The sequence below is a fragment of the Lissotriton helveticus genome, chromosome 11 (genome assembly GCF_964261635.1).
Source record: "Lissotriton helveticus chromosome 11, aLisHel1.1, whole genome shotgun sequence".
Classification (NCBI taxonomy): Eukaryota; Metazoa; Chordata; class Amphibia; order Caudata; family Salamandridae; genus Lissotriton; species Lissotriton helveticus.
The window spans coordinates 228,993,400-229,014,046 of NC_136072.1; the positions used below are offsets into that span (position 1 = coordinate 228,993,400).

The 20,647-nt window shown below is 43.8% G+C and overlaps 1 protein-coding gene across 1 annotated transcript in view; it reads left to right on the plus strand.

Annotated features, from left to right (window-relative positions):
- The window catches only part of GPR149 (G protein-coupled receptor 149), a 437,142-nt gene extending 422,108 nt beyond the window's left edge, over positions 1-15,034 (plus strand). The window contains exon 4 of the mRNA XM_078666303.1: positions 14,057-15,034. Coding sequence (XP_078522429.1) covers positions 14,057-14,626 — 570 coding nt within the window. The 3' untranslated portion in view covers positions 14,627-15,034. The remainder of the gene's footprint in view (positions 1-14,056) is intronic.
- The last annotated feature ends 5,613 nt before the right edge of the window (positions 15,035-20,647 follow it).

Sequence of the window (20,647 nt, forward strand, 5' to 3'; positions counted from 1 at the left end):
AACACCCCTTGACCCTCCACATACCAGTTTTTGATTAATCTGATACCCTCCTCCACAGAAGCTGGTAATTGCATACAAACGTAGCAATTCTTCACCTCCATGGCGTCAACGTATTCATAAAGCAATTTAGCATAAGCATTTGACTTGTAATTTCCCTGTGACTCATCGGTGTGTAACCTTTTTATTTCTGCATCTAACAACGCTTTGTCTTTATCATTGATGTTTCCCTTATCATCAACAATAGGAGTTCTCGGTGTTGACACTCCCTTGTCCTCCTTCACTGCAGTTGCATCTCTCTCGTGTCCCACTATGTATGAGACAGTAACCACTAAAACTATCAGGGAAATCACCACTCCCAACAATGTGCCAACTATACATTTTGCCCTGCGGTTCGGGTTGCCAGCCTCCATGTTCTCAAACAGTGTAGTTCTTGACTTTCTTCCAGCATTCACTTCTTCTCCTTTCTGAGCCAAAAGTCTTTCTTTCTCGCAATGTCTCTCTTTTGAACACTTGGAAGCTTGACAATTTATTTCCGCAAAACATTTCAAAGTTCGGTAGAAACAGACAACCCTAGCCCTTCTCCGTCCGCTAAAAGGAAACCCCTACCACTTTTCTTCTTCCACTCGGCGCTAGGTTATCTTGCAGTAATTTTTACAAAGTCTTTTCAAGAGTCTTATATCCGTCTGAAGTTATGTATGGTTCAAGGAGTGACACTACGTCTTCATAAATGTCTTTTCAATCTCCACTCCTGGTACTATCAATTCTACATCCACAGCTACAAAGGGGTCCGTTCTGACCAGGATCACCTTCTTCACTTTCCCAGTTCTACGCCCCTTTGAAGACATTTACAACAAGGTATTAATCGACGACAACAAGTGGTCCAAGAACTTCCACTATTCGCTCAATCATTTCTAGTCGAAGAAGAGTTCCCTCCAACACTGGATATCGTGAACAGCAAACCGGAAATTCAACAGTCTCTAAAATCAATTTTCTTATTCCGCTTAGGAGAGGAGGATAGACGATGTTGAGTGTCAGCAGTCTTTCGGCCTCCGCCCCCGGTAGCAGGAACAGTATTTGTACTGTGATTATCGGGTCAGTTCTGATCAGGTTCACTTCCCTGATCCTCCCGGTCCTGTGCCCCACCGACATCTGCAACGAGGTAGGTCCAATCAGGAGTAGAGTATCTTCTACTAGGCACTCGCACCCTCCTTGATCTTCTAGGGCCCTCCTCAGTTCCCTCTTGGGTATCTTCCTCCTGATCCGAGTCTTCGGATATAGGAACAAGTGTTTCTTCCTGGGCCGACCTCAAACTTAGCCTCCTGTCTCTTCCCGGCCAAGTGGCAGCCTCACACCTTGTTCTCCTATATCTCGTCCTCACACTCGGTTCTTGATCACTTTGGTACTGATCCGTGTCTGTTTCGTATTCACTGCTGCTCTCTCCTTCAGTTACGTCCTCAGTCTCACTGCCGTTCTGCCTTCGCTCTTCTTCTGAATCCGATGTGTTCCCAACTTCTTCCGACACCCCCTCAGCTGCCTCAATCCCTTCTTGCGACTCTTCTTCCACTTCCGGGTTTTCGTCTGGGATAGGAGCTGTTTCTTCTAGAGGTGCTGGAACTCTTCGAGTATGGGATGCATGGATCCAATTTGGTAGCCCCCCGCACTTCACCGCGGTGTTCGTTATCAGGATTACCTGAAAGGGCCCACGCCAGCGAACATCTAGGCAGTTCTTCCGGACGTGTTTTTTAACCAACACCCAGTCCCCTGGGTTAAGGTCATGACACAGGTTCCTCGATGCTGGAACTTCAGCCGCATGCACCTGAAGGGACACAGAATGGATGGCGTCAGACAGTCCTTTACAATAATCCAAGATCAGATCATCTGTAATATTCAACAGGGCAGCAGTTGGAACTGTGGGAAGTCTCATGGCCCTCCCCATCAGAATCTCGTGTGGAGGAGACCTGTCCTCCTGTCAGGGGTGCTGCGCATGCTCATAAGCACTAAAGGAAGAGCATCTGGCCAACTCAAAGATGTGGATGCCACTACTTTAGCCAATCTATTCTTCAAAGTGCCGTTCACTTGTTCCACAATTCCTGAAGCTTCTGGTCGATAACTACAATGCAGCTTTTGATCGATATTCAGTGTGGAGCACAACATCTTCACTATTTCGCTGTTAAAATGTTTTCCTCTGTCCGATTCCAAAGAGGCAGGCACCCCGAAGCGCGGTATCAACTCCCTGAGCAACAATTTAGCCACTGTGAGTGTATCGCACCTACGTGTAGGGTACGCTTCAACCCATCTGGAAAATACGCATACAATCACCAACACATACCTAAGACGATTGACTCTTGGCATTTCAATAAAGTCTAGTTGCATTCTATTGAAAGGCCCCCCTGACCTCCCAATGTGACTCAGTGTGACTGGTGTTCGTTTGCCTACGTTCAGTTGTTGGCAGGTAACACATCGCTTACATACTGATTCTGCTGCTATTCTAAATTTAGGGCAATACCAAGTTTGCCTAAACACTCTCATCATAGCATCCCTTCCTAGATGTACTGGACCATGTATTTCTCTCGCCATGGGATTAGCTAATTCTTCAGGTAACACAGCCCTCCCATCTGCTGAAACCCAAAAATCCATTTCGCTTCGCACACAACCTGCTATTTCCCATGCCTTTTTCTCTGTTTCAGGTGCGTTCTCCTGCATTATTCTTAAATCCTCCCAAGTGTCTACAGTTTCTAACATCATACTTAATTCAGTCTTTTCTTCTGCACCTTCTATTTCCACCTTTGAGAAAGAATAATTTTGTTCCGCACAATAGCGTGCGACTTCATCAGCGTATCTATTGCCTTGTGACACAAAATCTGTATTCTTAGTATGAGCTACACACTTTACGATTGCAATGTCAACTGGACCTTGTAATGCTTCTAACAATAATCGCACAAATTCTCCATTTCGAATGGGCGAACCAGAGGAGGTCATGTAACCCCTCTGAGACCACAACTGCCCGAAATCATGAACCACACCGAAACCATATTGGCTGTCAGTGTATATGGTGACTCTCTTTCCGTTTCCTGCTATGCAGGCACGAGTTAGGGCAATGATTTCTGCTACCTGTGCGGAATGTACTCCTTCCAGGCAAGCGGCTTCCACAACTCCAGTAATGGTACAAACAGCATAAGCTGCTCTCAACCGACCAGTATCGTCTCTTAACCCCTTTAGAGCTTGTAAATAAACCTCCCCAGTGCTGCGCTGTCCATTGGAACTAGTGCTGAATGGACGTCCAACGGTCGTGCGCAGCACTGGGGAGGTAGTGGCCGTGACGACCGTTGGCCGACGGCAGCAATTAAGGGGTTAAACATGAGCCATCAACAAAGTAAATTTCATCGGGGTCAGACAACGGCTCATCCACAATATCTGGTCTGGGTTTCGTGCATAGTTCAGTCACATCAAGGCAATCGTGGTCTTCACATCCTTCGCCTTCTATTACAGTAGGTAATGGCATTAAAGTAGCAGGATTCAAGACAGAGCATCTCCTGAGGGTCACGTTCTCCGCGGCAAGAATAACTTGCTCGTAGCGCGTGAGCCTACTATTGGTCAGATGCTGCGTCTTCGTCCTGGTCATTAGCAATTCAACTGAATGTGGTACATACACCACTACTGGATGTCCCATCACAATACTCTCGCTCCTTTCAATGCTGACACCCGTTGCAGCAACGGATTTGAGACATCCGGGCAACGCTGCGGCTACTGGATCTAATGTAGCCGAAAAATATGCAACTGGTCTACGGGCATTTCCGTGGGTCTGTGCCAAGACTGACAAAGCACATCCCTCTCTCTCACAGCAATAGAGTGAAAATGATTTCTCGTAATCGGGCATTCCCAGAGCCGGAGCACGACATAAATCGTCTCTCAGCTGTAAAAACGCCACCAGACATTCTTCATCCCATGGTACCGGATCACTCACCTCCTTGTGCGTCAGTTTCTGTAAGGGCTTTGCTTTCAGTGAAAAGTTAACTATCCACTGTCGGCAGTAACCCACCATTCCTAGGAACATTCTAACTTCTCTCTGTGTTGTAGGCGCATTCATTTTCATTATCGCCTCAATCCTCTCTGGGGACACCTTACGTTTCCCTTTTTCTAACCTGTGCCCTAGATACTGTACTTCTGTCAAACAATACTGCAACTTGCTTGGAGATACCTTATGTCCATTTTCAGCTAAATGGTTCAGTAAGGCAATTGAGTCTGCTTTACAGGCTTCCTCTGTTTCTGACGCAACAAGTAGGTCATCTATGTACTGTACCAGAACCGAATTCTGTGGCAGTACTAGATTCTCAAGATTCTTCTTCAACAACTGATTAAAGATGGATGGGCTATCTGTGAATCCTTGTGGGATTCGACACCATGTTAAAACGCGATCTTCCATTTTAAAAGCAAAAAGATACCTGCTCTCTTCATCCAATGGGATTGAAAAGAAAGCCTGGCAAAGATCTATCACTGTAAACCATTCTGCTTGACATGGTATTTGAAACAGTATCACTGAAGGATTCGGTACCACGGGACAACATGAAACGACTATGTTGTTAATCTTTCGTAAATCCTGCACTATCCTGAATTTCCCACTAGGTTTCTGCAAACCCATAATCGGGGAGTTACAAGGACTACCCACGATTTCTTTCAGTATTCCCTGTTGTATCATTGACTCAATCACAGGCTTTATTCCTGCAATCGTTTCCTGTGACAATTTGTATTGAGGCGTTCTTGGAAACTCAGCATTTGGTTTTACCAGAATTTTTACCGGTTCTACCCCTTTAATCAATCCTATTTCCTCTCCGGTGAAATCCCATACCTCTGACGCCACTGCATCTCATAAGTCTTGGGGAAGATCTTCTACTGTCAGAGTAGGATATAGTTCTACACAGGATTTTGAATTGGCCACCTTAAAAGTAGCATCTTCGTCGGTAGTCTGTACCTCCACTCCTTGCGGGGTGCAGTATATTGTGCAGTTCAATTTGCACAACAAATCCCTTCCTAACAGACATACCGGACTCGAGTCACAAACCACAAACTGATGTTCGTTCATGTGGTTTCCAATTTTCACAGACACTGGTTCTGTCAAGGGACTAGTCATTCTTTTATTTGCGACTCCTACCACCTGAATAGTTTCCCCTGACATTGGCAAGTCTGGAACCACCGCTGATCTCAGAGTCGAACGAGTAGCCCCAGTATCCACTAAGAACGTAGTGGGACACCCTGCCACTTCTGCCTCAACAAATGGCCCTCTCTGATCCACTTCGAGGACTGCCCCGAGGGTACAGTCCTCTTCACTGCTCACCCGTTGTCCTGTTAATGGATCAATGTAATAACACTTTTCTTCCTCGATAAACAGAGGCATTTGTTTAAAGACCTTTCCCCCAGTTGCTATCTTCGGTGGCTGTGGGAATTGGGCCCGTGGAGCCGAAGTCCCCCCTTTGGCCACCTTACTACTTGGAACTGTCACCTTTTGCGTTGGGACTTCTTGGACCTTCTCTTCTACTTCTAGCTCTCCATTTTCAGGGTTAAAGGGACACTCGCGTCGCCAATGCCCCACCTGGTGACACTGATGGCACTTTGTCGTTTTCTTTAAAGTGGCAAAGTCTATCCTAGGTCTCTGCCCTTCCTCATTGTCCTTATTCTGACCGTTTGGCTTCCGTCCCATCCCCTGCTTCTGCTGGCCACCCTTCCCTGCGGACTGCATTTGCACCACCATTAATTTCTCCTTTAAATTCTTAGCTTTAGAATCTATTTCATCACTACAGTATCTGGCATAACGTAAAATCTCATCTAGTGGTTTGTTCTGCCAACAGATTAAATGTTGCTGAATCATCAAGCAAATGTCAGGTCTCAACCCCAAGACAAACTTTGACACAAATTGTCCTATATCTTTGGGATCCATTACATCAAGTCCACTGTATTGCTTGAATGTTTTCAACAACCTCTCATAAAACTCATGCACGGTCTCCTTCGGTTCTTGCCTTGTTCGATCTATCTTTACCCAATCTATATCCTGTGGTGGTACCTTATCTTTCAACCAAGCTATTACCCTTTCATACTTTCGCATGACAATCTCAGCTGGTCCATTAGTTCGAACATCCCTCACTGGTTCAGCATTTGGCCATTCGACACTAGTCTTACACGGGGTCCACAGATCAGATGGGACCACGATGTCAAACAATGTGTTCAAATCAATCCACAATACTTTCGAAATTTTAACAAACCTTTCTACCTGCTTATACCACTCTACTGGATTGTCCCTCAACTTCGGAAATGAGTTGGTAAATGCAGCTAAGTCTCCTCTACTCCAGGGCACATGTACATAATTTCCATTTGATATTTCTCGCAAAGGGAATGCCTCCATCTGCATTACCCTTCCCTCGGGGGTCATCACATTTGTACTTCGTCTAACCGTGCCCTTTTTCAAACACCTTTCTTCCCATTTGTCCAATTCTCTCCACACTCTTATCCCTGATACCAGCTCTCTTATGTGTGTTTTTAATCCAGTAGTTCTCTTCTCATCTAGATCCTGGTCTGCGTACTGTAATCTGTGGTTACTCTGTAATGCCCTTGTCCTAGATAAATCCACGGCATACCTGTCTGCCAAATCAGTCAGTTTCTCATGAAACGCTCTAGCTTTCCTAGTAATATCCTTTGCCATGAACAATAACTCATCCTGTTCATACAATTCTATCCTTTCCAAAGGCAATGTTCCATCTATTATCTCATCAACATCTGATTTTAAACTAGTAACATCGAGCCTTTTTGCCTTAATTTCAGCTTTCAAGACACTCAATTTAGCTCCTCCATCCGCATCTCTCCCATCCCAGCTCCGAGATCTACGTTTAGGTATTGGTGAGTTATAGGGAGTCCTCCCCTGTTCCCATCTCTCTAGGTCCCATGCCTTTCCATCTTCTCGGGGTGGGTGGTGAAACACTCCTTCATGCCTCCTAGCCTCTCCCTCCCCATCCTGACTAGTTTCACGGGATGCAGGGTAAGATGTTCCATTACTCCCTCTTTCTTCACTACTCCCCTGTGATTCCCGATTATTCGAGGCGTGGCGGGACCTATCGCTGTTCTCCTTTCTCCAATGTTGAACATCTTCTCCGAGTACATGATGAAGGCACCTAAATCTATTCTGAAAAGCTCGTACCATCTCATCTCCCCCTTTCTCCCAGAGACGGGACATTTCCTCACACTCTACACTCCTACTATTTTGTTCCTGCTGTTCTCTCTGATCTGCAGGACGTGTATCCCCTCTATTCTCTTGACTTTGGCCTTCCCGCCCCTGACTACTTTCGCTGGCCCCACAATGAGATACGGTCCCATTACCTCTGCTTTCCCATTCTGGTTCTGTTCTTGACCTATTACTCGGGGCTACTGCGGACCCATCCCATTCCCTCAAATCAGCTCTTAATTCTGTATAGGACTTTGGCCGCGGTCCCCTTAGGTCCATCGGTCCTCTCAGACCTCCCTGTCCTGTGTTGGGACCTACAGATGTATCTAATGGGGTGTTCCATGTTACCGAACCTGGCAATTGCTTCCATGCATTTGTCACGTTATTCCTCCTTTCCATCTCGATCCTTTCTCTATCCAATTGCCTCTGTTCTTCCTCTCTATCTCTCTCTGGGTTATAGATCGATACTATAGGACCTATGGTAACAGGCACTTGAAGAGCATCTGGCAATCCAAAGGACTCAACCCTTTCGGTGGCTGGCGTTTTCTGCACCACAAACCTTCCCACTACACTCTGTACTGTGCTGGGTTGAGGTGTCTCCCCACCTTTGGTAGGTGTCCATTCCGATATAGGGAGTGGTGTATACCCCTCAATGGCATTCCCATCTTCCCTTGCGAGCCCTCTATCTTCTATCACCCCCACTCTCGGAGGTGGTCTATCCATTAACAATCTGTTTATCAGATTGTCCTCCGACTCGCTTTCCTCGTCTTCTTCCATGAGGTTTCCTCCTCCTCCTGCCACCTCCCTCATCGGATACATTTTTTCCACCTCAATAACCTGTACCCTCCACCGCTTTGCTTCCTCATCCCATTTAGAATCTCGCACTGCTCTTACCGATCGCGTCAGTCTTTGTTGACGCCTGTTCAAATTTCTGTCGTGTGCAGCCCTAATCCATGCATTAAGGGCCTCAAACTGTGTTGGTCTGGGCGAGGGTTTCAATGAGGACATGGTTGCTTTTAGCCGATGTAACACCTCTAACTTAAACGTCCCGTACCTCGGGAACTGCATTTCCTCATTCCCTTCCGTAAGCTTATTCCAAGCCCCAATCCATAATATCGTATGCAGCCCAACATTCGTTGCCATATAATGAGCTGGTGTACCCTCCGGCGGAGCCTCTTCCCCGTAATAATGTTCACTTCGTTTACGTTTAAAAATCCCTTTCAAACACTTAAAACACTTCATGATTTCTCTTTTCTCCGCGTTTGTTTACTTCCTGATGACAATCCACCAATCTCAGCGCCGTTCTTACTAACTGGCCTATCCGTACGCGACTTTCCTCCGACGTCACTCTAGCCGCCCAACCAGAGCGCGGCTCTAGCTAACGTCACACCAACCGCTCAATCACAGCGCGGCTCTAGCCGACGTCACCCGTCCCCCTTCGCAGCAGTTCCCCTCCTTACTCAGCTCGTCTCCTCGGTCATGCACGCGTCCCATTCATACTCTGAAAAATGATTACTTCCGTCCAAGCGATCACCTTTCCTGACTGTACGCCCACAGTCTTTCTGTAGTTGTCACCTTAACTTGGCGAAATGTCTTTCCGTTTACTTCCAGACAATCGCCTTCTCCGATAGGTTACTCACACACAGTAACTTTCGACCAGCGTCCGTTACTCATACACTCCCCCTATCTTGGATCCACGGCGGTCAATGGTACCTCGTGACCTCCGTACTATGGTCGACAACTACCCTGGATGTTCGATACACCCAAAACCACTTAAGCTCTGGCCTGAACTTAAGATTTCACCAGTTCACCCGTTTACCAGGTAACCAGTTTACCAGGTTGCGCGCGCTCACAACCTTCTCTCATTCACACTACAGGCATTCAACTCCGCAAGACATTACAATACAAATACAACACAAAACACCGCAATCTGTTCACGCATGACCCTTTGTATACTCACTCTCCGATACTGCTGCTTTTCTCGCACCGTCTGCACCTTTCGGCACACGATTCTTCCGTTGCTCGTCTCTCGACGTCTAGGGGCCTTGGGGTAAACTAACCTCTCTAGATTACCTTCCTCAAGAAGATAACCATCCTCACTCTGCTACCAACTGCTAACGCGGGATTACTGGTTACTAGTTACTTTACCAAATCCCAAACTATGTCGACTGAATCGTTGGTACCTGTCATTGAGTAAAAGGTAATCTTACAATAAGTCAATCAATTTAAGAACTTACACCACTCTAAATGACCACTGACCAAATTTTAAGTTTCAAAGATTTAATATAAAGTCAAAGATAACTGAAGATACAAACTTCTCAAAATGAGATTCAAAAGATAAATTGGTATCACTATGAACATGAACTTCTTGAGTAGTCTGAGTCTGAAAAACAAAATAATAAGTACAAGCTCAAAAACCATAAGGGTTGCCAAAATGGATACAAGTTGCAACCTCAAAGTCATTACAGAAAAGAAAATTTAAGGTTAGTCTGTCCCTACACTATACTAAGTGACATCCCTACTTAGCAAGATCTTTACCCCTCTAGGTGTCAGCCGTGGTGACTTCCTAAGAAGATCACACACTTCTCTTTGTCTCTTCTCTGATAATGGGTCTCTCCTGATCAGCCTATCTGCCTACCCATCCGCTTCCTTAGGCTCCCAAAATCATCTGCTCTGCTCTCCTCCCGGGTCTCTTTCCCTGATATCAAATCACATTTTCGATAGGAACGCCCCTTGGGACGCCCCTCACGTGGTACATCTTTGCGCGGTAAACTCCATGATGGTACTCTTCAAGACCCTCGTTATAGTTGACCTTGGTTCCCAGGCTTCTTCTCCAGTGCGCTGATACCCCCTGAAATTCCTGGAAACTCCTACAGGCCTGCGCCAAGCGCCACTGAACAAAGCCCCTTTCATTCTAGCTGATTAAGACCCTCGCACCTGCATACAGTCCGTCCTGCAGTGGGCCTCAAATTCCAGACTCCACCATATCTATAGGTCGTAAAATATAATCGAAGCTCTGTACTTGGCACCTCTCGACTTCTCCTCTAACGAGCACATGGCACATCAAAGAGACATCACTATCAGTTCAGGCCTACTTGATTTACATGAAGCGGGTCCCTGCACTCTGAAAACAATTTACTTGATTTAAACAGCATTCTCAACCAACATACATTTCTTAAAGTACACATCTATAAAGCATATATTTCAAAACTAAATTCGATAGTACATTTTTGGAAGAACCACGTTAACCCCATCTCACATTATTTTAGCAGCACGTTTAGATTTTCTGTGAATTGCCATGAGGCCTACACATTATACTGGTTTTGTAAAGCTCTATTCAACTCTAACATGATTCCTTTAACATGAGAACATAAGGTTTTCATATTCATCCCAAACATTTCTACATTAGTCTCACACAGTTATGATTATTGTTACTCTACTTAAACATTCTATGCATTTCACCACTGAATATAAGACACTCTGTGTATTTCACTTCTAAATATAAACACTCTGGTGCAAAGTACATGTTAACTAACTACGTGCTTGTAAATATGGTGCACTTATACATTTTTCAAACTTGTGCTCTCTCATAGGCTTTCCGCCCCTGCTGGGTAACTGCACCACCTACCAATAATTTTGGATAGGAGGGCTGTGCTACTCTTTCTTTGGGCACCCATTAGTTTGAAAAATAAAGGAATGCCCACACCTTTCTTTCTGCCATGATCTCTCCAGAGAGACCTGGAAAGGTACTGCAGAATCAACTGCCCTTCTACATTATTCAGTGGTTGGAGCAGGATCATTGGAGATCTGGGAAGGTGGTCAAATATCAGCAGCCAGGTATGAGAGGCATCTTATATTTTAAGCAGGTTACACACTTTGTTTCGCTTTAGACCAGCCTGACTGAAATACTTAACCAGTAGTAGCCGGCACTAATCAGTGAGGGGCGAGGGGTGACGGAGGATAAAGGGATTATTATATATTTTTTTTAATCTTACCTTACCGCCACGTCTCTCCGTTGTCTCTTCTCAGAACAGGAAGCAGGCAGCCAAGCTCCCCTGACCAATCACAACGCTGCCATGCAGCATTGTGCTTGGTAAGCACCCAGGCTCCCCTGACCAATCACAACGCTGCAATACAGCTTTGTGATTGGTCTGAGCACCGTGGTTCGGTGCTCAGCCAGGTACTGGGGGCCTGGACATGTTCTCCACGCAGGCCATAATGCAGCCTTCATGGAGAACATGCGAAGTGCGCAAGACTGTTTTGGGAAGCCTGAGAGTACCTGCCAAGCACTCATTGCGCACTTAGGAGGGTGCCACCACTCCTCCCCTGCCCTGCGAGCAGAGCAGCCCTGCCCCTTCATGCAAAGCTGCCACAGAGGGACAAAATAAAATGATGATAACATTTCGTTATCATCATTTTATTTTTCCTTTCTTGCACTGCTTCAAAGCAGTGGGGCACGCTCCTCCGCCTTAGCGGAGGAGCCACCACTGTACTTAACATGACGAAGGTCATCATCAATACCCACCGCTGATATGCCAGTAGCTAATGGGAATGCAGATAATTTAGAAATGGACTGCTATAAAGCCTTAGTGCAAGGAATTCTGTAGGGCTGACCAAACAGTTGGCGCGCTACCGCTAGCTTAGCCGATTGGAAAGTAGCCTGGCTCATGCACAGAGCCCTTGAGTGGATTTCACTCAAAGACCTCTTGGGACCACTCCGAAGTTGAGAGTGATGTCTGTAGAGATGGGCCTCCGAATGGCATCCTCATCTAGCAAATAAATGGTTGAAAGAAGAGCTTTTGGAGTCCATGCCCTCCTCGATGGCACTCGCTGTCCTTCAGTCCCTGACGCTTTTGTTAAAACAGTGGCTGTTCCACGCCTGGAAAAAAGACAGCAACATCCTAAGAAAAGAGAAGGAAAAAAAGCCATTCGACACTATGCAGGCAGTTAAAGGAAGTCAAAGCAGTGCAGGACGGGGATCTCAAAGCTGAGGACTGCCAGCTTAATTTATATATTTTTTTTAAGTTTTAAGTGCCAGGGCGCATAGATTTTAATGGAGGCTGCTGCCCCCTGCTGGCATGCCTGCAGCAACCACTAGTGACACAAATTCTGTTCCATTCCTTGATCTCAGTTCTATTTCTCCTTAAATTTTGCTATATGTACAAGAATTCAATTCAAAAAGCATGTCTGAACAGATGACTGGCCTGCTGTGGGAGAACGGGAGCGCGTCTGTTGATTTTGGCTGGGGTTCTAATCCTAAACTTGACCACACTAGGTTCAGACAGGCAAGTGAATCTCACATGAGTATGTGTTCAGCAGAAGGCGCGCTTGAACTATAATGCAGGCTTGGCCCACTTAGCTTCAAATCATTTAATGGTGGGGAGACATTTGCTCAAACTGCTTAGTGCTATGGCAGGACCTCAGAGAGCTCTTGTGCGCCATTGGTGCCGCTGTGACTTCACGGGGATAGCAGAGTCATTCTTGAAATATAATTGTGTGTGAGCCTCTCGCATTAGGAAATCTGCTCAAACAGGTGTATTTTCATGTAAAGTGTACAACTATATGGCTACAATATCATCAATGCAAAAATGAATAAAAGGGCATCAATTATGTCCTTGTGCTCTGAGCTGATTCCCTGGCAAGCACCTACTCAAATTAAGCACTGATGCTTTGCGGTGCAACATTTTGTGTTTACAAACTGGCCACATATATACTGAATAAGGCTCAATATATGTCTGATCCATAATTGCTTGGAGTATCAAAATTGTCCAGGAATGAATCCAGGAATATATCTTGGGATCTGCTTGCTCAAAGCCAGAAGATCCCGAGATATATCTCACTATGATTATAATACTAATCTAAGGGCTTATATAGGAGATTTGTACTACTATTGAGCACTTTTGCACAAAACAGAAACTAAGTGCAAGAGCGTGTCAGTGCTCCTGACGGTTATGGTTGTCTTAATCTTAACATTGTCAACGAAAAAAATTCTCTCACATGAGCGAACAGCAAACAAAAAAATATGCCCATGTTGAAAAGATGTGCTCCGCATAATAATGATGTTTTCACTCAATGTCTTTAAAAAATAATGCAAATCAAGAGAAATGCCTGATATTCTTGTTAATTTAGTCCATGATTTCAAATATTGCAATCCTAATGAATGTATCTTGTTGCAATGTGGACAGAGAAAATTGCCATTGCTCACTCAACACTAACAGTCAATTATAAAGTGTTAATTAATCATTAATGGTATTTTCTCCTCTGGATTTTGTTTTATGGCAAGATGACCCACCTTGATTATTGACTTATGTTTAAGAGCCACCATACTAACTGACACTGTGATAGTACACTACACATATTTTATTTTTTGTCTATTTCATTATTTTGCCTTTGATCCAGTGTAGGGCGTTTAGCCTCCCATGATCAGTGGAGTGAGAAAACACCATTGTTAGTTCTCTACCTGAAGTTGCTACTGTAATTCCAGGAAAATGAATGACCTCAGTGTTCTGAGTTTTCCCTTAGAAATAGGGAATTACTGCTGGAATTGGAGATTGTTCACTGATTCCTGAGAGGTTTTCCAACATGTTCCATGTGCTTTTTTCCAACTGACATTTTCCAGTTTTTGTTTTCTGGCGGAATGAGCATGGGAAAAACTTGAATATAAGGTTCTCCCACCACTCATGTTTCTGCCCAAAGCGGAATTACAATGACACTTATGATCAGGCTCTTAGAGGGCAGTGCATGTCTTGAATCAATACCTCCCTATGGAATATGACTGAGTTAACCAGCTTTGCTAGAAATGATGTTGTGTTTCTAAAGCCACTGTTTTCTTTTCTGTTTTTTTTGCAGCGCTCTGGGGGCGCCCTGGCCATACCAATCTGTGCGTTCCAAGGGACGGTGTCGCTCCACGCTCCCACTGGGAAGACCCTCTCTCTGTCAACGTACGAAGTGAGCAGAGAAGGCCAGAAAGTCAGCCCTTCCAAGAAGATTGAAGTCTATCGATCAAAGAGTGTTGGCCACGAGCCAAATATTGAGGACTCCCCAAACAAATTTCTGGACACAAATGTTAAAATTCATCTGGAAGTCCTTGAAATTTGTGACAATGAAGAGGCCATGGACACTGTGTCAATCATCAGCAATATTAGCCAGTCCTCCACCCAAGCCAGATCCCCCTCCTTGCGCTACTCCCGCAAGGAAAATAGATTTGTCTCCTGCGACTTAGGTGAAACCGCCTCCTATTCTCTCTTTATCCCCACCAATAACCACGAAAGCGACATCAACATATCAATCCCGGATACTGTTGAAGCTCACCGTCGCAACAGTAAAAGACAGCATCAGGACAGAGATGGGTACCAGGAAGAGATACAAGTGTTAAATAAAGCTTATAGAAAACGAGAAGAAGATGATCAGAACAGCTGAAAGAAACAAAGTGGTTTCTACTTGTGATGTAAAAAGAAACAATGTTTCAAAATTCAATAATTTACCCTTTTTAGAGGTATAGATATGCATTTCCTTTTTTAGAGCCATTTAGGCAGCGCATTAACCATATTTCATAAGGCTAGCCATAGGTGTTTTACGTGCAAGTACGTACATGAACTGCATTACTGTTGAAGAAACATGTCTTATAAAAGACCTCCATTCCAGACACTGTGGTTTATTGTACATTTATACCCAATAATAATAAAGCAAGAATTCTTATTGTGAGATTTTGTATAACTTGGGCCAAAACAACAAACTCCTTAGATGATCTAGATGGGTAAACTGATTACCATAAATTCGGATACTAGTAACGTTTTTGTGTTTTTTTGCAGCGCTTAGAAACAACAGAAGTGAGGGTTTTATGCTATATAAAAACAAATGTATTATTAAAGTCCTAGCTTAATTTAGTCAGGAGTGCAACTGTTATTACATTTCAGTTCAGCACATGACGAATGGCAGCAGTTTGTTGTGTTTGTAAGGGCGGACTCCCCAGATTGAAGAACAAAGCTTCATTTGTGCACCCTTTTTCCATCAAGTCATAGACCTGTCCACATTAGGTCCTAATAGCGGACAAGCCAGATATTCGGCACTACATATGGTGTATAGCATGACTCACACCATGCAAATTATGCATGGGATAAATTATGCCCCAGGCTATATGTTACAAACGTTGCTGGATGTAGTGGCTCCCACCTTACAACTGTGTCCCCACCATTTTATTCATTTGGAAACGAGTGGCTATGTTTTGTTCTCAAGATAATGGGCAGATTGGATTATTATGAACAGTGTTAATTTATAACCATTCGATATGCACAAAAATTGTATATTAACAGTAATGAGTACAAGAAACGTTGTTTGAAGTTATGAATGAGCTCCCGTTTATTCTCTGTACAGAAGTCTCTTTAATAAGGGGCAATGGCTAAGTATGACGAACACACCCTGGATGGTAACGTTATTGATTGGAACTGACAGAGATCACTACAGCTCCACCACCGTGTATTTACTTTTAAAGAGTGCCACGATTTAAGAGAGACGTTCAGCAACACAAATGTTATTGCCATGTTTATAGATGAGAGGTTAATGGCAAATTGAGCTGTTGAGCACCACTAATAGTATAACATGACTTCTTCTCTCCCTTGCCTTTGGATTGAATGGCAATCACAGGTTCTCGGTGTAGATGACTTTGATAAAGAGCATTTGAGCCCTACCCAAAATGGCCGCCGCAGTGATGGTAATTCAACTGTTTTTTCTCTGCTTGCTCTTCGCTTTGACACAAGATGCCAAATAAAATAGATTACACCTAGGGGGATATGTACAGTGAAGTGGCGAAGCATGTCGAAAGCCTCCTTGGCTTAACGACATGCTCCGCTTCTACATAAACGCAGGGCTGCACCATATTTACAAGAATGTGCTGCAGCCTTGCGTTTCCCCCTGCGATGGAGCTAAGTTTAACAACTTAGCGCCAACGCAGGCACCCTTGCACCAGAGTGCAAGTGTGTCTGTGTGCAGGGGAGGATTGTCCCTTCCTACACACGAACAATCCTATTGCCATTTTGTAACTTTCATGTGTGTTGTTTCGTGCAGCACACATGAAAGTTACAAAATGGCATTTTTTTTAAACGTTTGTTCATGTACAGGAAGGGACACCTTCCTGTAAATAAACAAACCATGGCATTTAGCTTTTTCCATGTATGCTGCACAAGGCAACACACACAGAAAAAGCAAAAACAGGGAGAAATAATTCATTTCTTCCCGTTTCGCCAATTTAAGACCAGGATTTTCCTGGTCTTAATTTTGGTGCTGCCTACTATGTACGCCATCCTTGTACATAGGCGGCAGCGTCAAATACAATGGGTGTTGCGGTGGAATGCCAACCACAACACCCACTGCACGCCCCTTCCACTCTAAATTAGCGTGAAAGGGTGCCTTATGTACAAGGCAGCGTTAAGCCCCATTAAGTGACTTGACGCTGCCTTGTACATAAGGCTAGGCCCATTTCGCCACGAGACCGTCACAAAAAGTGACGTTCCCGTGGCGATAGGGGCTTGTACATATGCCCCTAAGTGGCATAAATTGGATTTATTTCTTTGAAATGGTGCATTTGTGGGGGGTTTTGAGCTCCTGCCAGCTCCATATTAAAAACAGTGCTTGATTTGCAAGGATGACTTGTGCAACAGCCGGAATCCTTAAGGAAGATAACCTACTTTTATTTAAGTAAGATTTTCTCTTAGTCAGCTAAAAGTTTCGTACTTCAGCATTCAATTGTTTATTTGTTTGCCGAATTACAACTGCTTTTTACAGACTAAGCACAGGAAAAGTCGTAATGGGTTTAGCAGAGGCTGAGTCCAGGTTAAGCATATAAATCATAGTTAATCTTAAAGCACGGTGCATCTCTTGTAACAATTATCAATTAAAGAGTTGCATTCTGATTATAAAGTATATATTTTTCTTTTTTTACCAAACGCATTTGTGCAGGTGCACTAATTAACAGCGCAAATTAGGTGCCTTTCATCATGTGGGTCTAGTGCCATCTTAATGAGAATATCATTGATTACAATTGGGGCAGAAACCGGGATTTCTCTTAGAATTAGAATTCAGAAATATTCGGTAATACTGCATAGCGGGTGTCCGTGGACACACTTTATCCCGTTAAACCTGATGGAATCTCTCCACTTTAGACAGAGAGATTTTTAGGCACGGCAAACGTGGGCCCTGGCCTAGGGGCCCCAGACTTTCTGGGGGTCCCCTGATAGAGTCTGCCCTGTTCTGTAGTGAGTCTTGCCCTGATGACCTTGAACAATGCTTAAACAGACTGTTTTAAATACCACTTTCCTTTCATTTATTTTAATGTTGGTGATGATTGGGTGTCTATTACTGACATTTTACAGATCAATGTTTATGTTTTTCAATATCATGCAACATCCATAAAAAGAGTTTGTTTTAAATCCAAACAGGACCTAAAATATGAGTAATTGAAGGAGTCACCAAGAATATTTGCAAACTTATTAGGGGGCAGCTGCTGTATTATAATATTGAAAAAAAACACGTTACTATCTCCGAATATTAGATGTAAACAGATTTAGTATTTGGATCAGTGTGCCTGTGACTGTCAGGGACCTGACCAAAGAGGGCACAAAAGAGCTGAAACTGGATCATAAAATCAAAGCTGTTTTGGAACATGGGCTCCCAAAATACAATCGGCCCAGGGCCCACGCAATCCTTAAAAGATTACTGACTTAGACAGTGTAAAAGTGAGAATTGCATTAGATTCATCAAATGTGAATACCTATGGTTGTTACCTCTTCCTCACGAACAATTAGAGGATTATTTACAAACCCATGTGACTTTTAGTATGGGAAAAAGTGACTTCCTGGTGCGCAAGGGCCTTGTAAATAAGCTCCTTAGAATGGCACCTAAATTCTGCATTCATGCACCATACCAAGGGCAAGATGTATCAAAGGGCTTTATCCATTCTGTGTCTATGGAAAAATGTGTTCAAACATATGGCCCCAAGATCCCTGTAATTGAACCTCACACTATTGATAATCTCAGGTGCAGAATTAGTTATTTTGAGAATTTCCGTACATCCATTGTGGCAAGTAATCAGAGATCCTGCCTGAATTAGGACTACGTGTTATGCAGCATATTCCTACATCTGGAATTGTCCCTTCACAAACTTCCAGGTCAAACTTGGTAAAATGTGAATCGGGAATCAACTTAACTACACCCTGAAAGTGTTTGCCGCCACATAGATGTGTTTCTGTTTCCAAGACATTGCACTGTCTACCGTGTGTTCACTCAATATGGAAATTCTTTGAATGCATGAACTGCAGATAGCAGAGTTCGGAAACAGGGAGTGGTAAGTGATGTACTATAGAACTTGTCTTGCATAAAATTATGCCAACATCCCTGCTCACAACTTTGTGGTGCTCCCTTCACTCTGGAAATTGGTGCAAAAACACAGATTTCAGTTATAAAATCTTATAATTGGAGGGGAGGGAGATCTTGCTTCTAGAGATTATCAATCGATTGCTGGAAATCTGACTCGATTACCAAATTACTTGGAAGTAGGGCCAAATACAGTCATTCAAGATACGAGTACAAACGGGTGTTTGCTTCAGAATTTGCTTATGAATCATTAACAGAATTCACGCAGGAAAAAAACAATTAGGGGCAGATTTACAAGCCCCTTGCACCACTTTTGCGTTATTTTTTAACATGGGAAAAATGATGCAAAAGTGGCGCAAGGGGCCACTTTTTAGTGTTTTAGTGTTTTAGTGGCAGGATGTCCTGCACATCTAACCTGGGTTTCCATTGGGATTCTATAACGCATATTAGCAAGTCCATTATCACCGTTTTAGCGGCAGTTTCCTGCCACTAAAACTGCGATAATTTTAACAAGGTTCTTGCTAATATGCCCCTTAGTTCTCATTTGAGTCTTTTATTACATCTGTGCCGAGATAAGACAGAGCCAAGAGCAGCTTCAAGAGCTTACTAGAGATGTCATGTGTTCAGAGGAGGAAGGAGATAACTCCAAGGACTCCACACATGGGCTATCACCATGTCTTTGGATGCCATGTACATGGGTCAGTGTTATCTCTGTCTAGAGTTTTCCGGTGTCCTCTCAGTCACCTGGCCAAGTATCCATGAGCCACCCGGAGACTGTTCATAAAGGGCAGTGGGTGGACTGCAGAAGTCATCATGGTTTGAATGCTGTAAAACTTGAGCTTTTTCATTGCCAAATGAATGCCATGGAACTTATAAACAGCCCTTTCTAAGAAGGTGGTCTGTCCATAAGTTGTTATCCAACATTCCCAATCCAAGAAGAAGCAGTGTCCTATTCTATCATGCCAGTTATTGTTTAAGTCATAAAAATGGAAGCAATCACAAGAGGAAGATTCTTGGATCGTTACTATTATTGGCTCTGATTTTAGCAACCTGAACTTCCACTCAATGCTATGTCTGGATATTATGCCTCGTTCTTTTCTATTTCCTGATGTCAGATGGAGTTTGCTGCCTTGTTAATAATGTCTCTCTTATTTTTCATCTCCAAACAAGAGCAAGGATGTATTTAACCCTTTATCTTAAGCACATACAGTTGCGTAAATGGCGGCACCATGGCTACTGGGGGTGTCACCTTTTCGTCATGCAGTAAAGATGGGGAATTAACGGGCATCCGCGCCAGCCTCATTACTATATTTATGCCTCAATTCTGAGTTACCATTGTCAGAGGCCAAAAATATTGCACACCATAAAATCCGGCAAAGAGGTGTTTGAAATTTTTTCCATGAGGTAAATGTAGCCTAATCAGCGTTTGACTTGAAAATGGTGCATAACATGCAGATGTTGGTGCTTTTTGCACCAAAACCCAAATATCCCAGTATTTACTTTACATTTGCACCCAGTAAATGTCAGCAGCTCTGACTTGAAATTTACCTGGAAGATTGTGGACATGCAGCATTTGCCACAAAACTATTAACTCTAGCATGCAGTAACAGGATACAATTCACAAATTAACATGATCTATATTTCAATTTACTACAGGATATGTTATCAGGCCTATGTAGGGGGACAGAATGAAAGAAAAACAAAAACAACCAATCCTGTCTGGACCTTATCCATTGTTCTCTCTTCTGAAACTTTTTTAAACCTCCATGTTTATCCTGACAAATAGACATGTACTGGCACTTCCACCATTCTTTTTGATTGTCAGTACTCTTAATTCTCTCTGTACCAACCATATAGTAGTGTCTCTGCCGTGAAACAATTCTTGAAAGAGGAAGTTATGTCCAGAGGGTTGTACCCACTGATAGAGCTTCATTTCACAAAATTCTGCTGAACAATTGTTAGAAATGGGGGTCTCTAGTTGGCAATGGTTTGCACTTTTGTCCAAGAGGGACCCTTCTTCCGAGTCAGGGTAAGGGAAGAAGACTTCTAAAATAACCCCTGCTCACCCCCTTG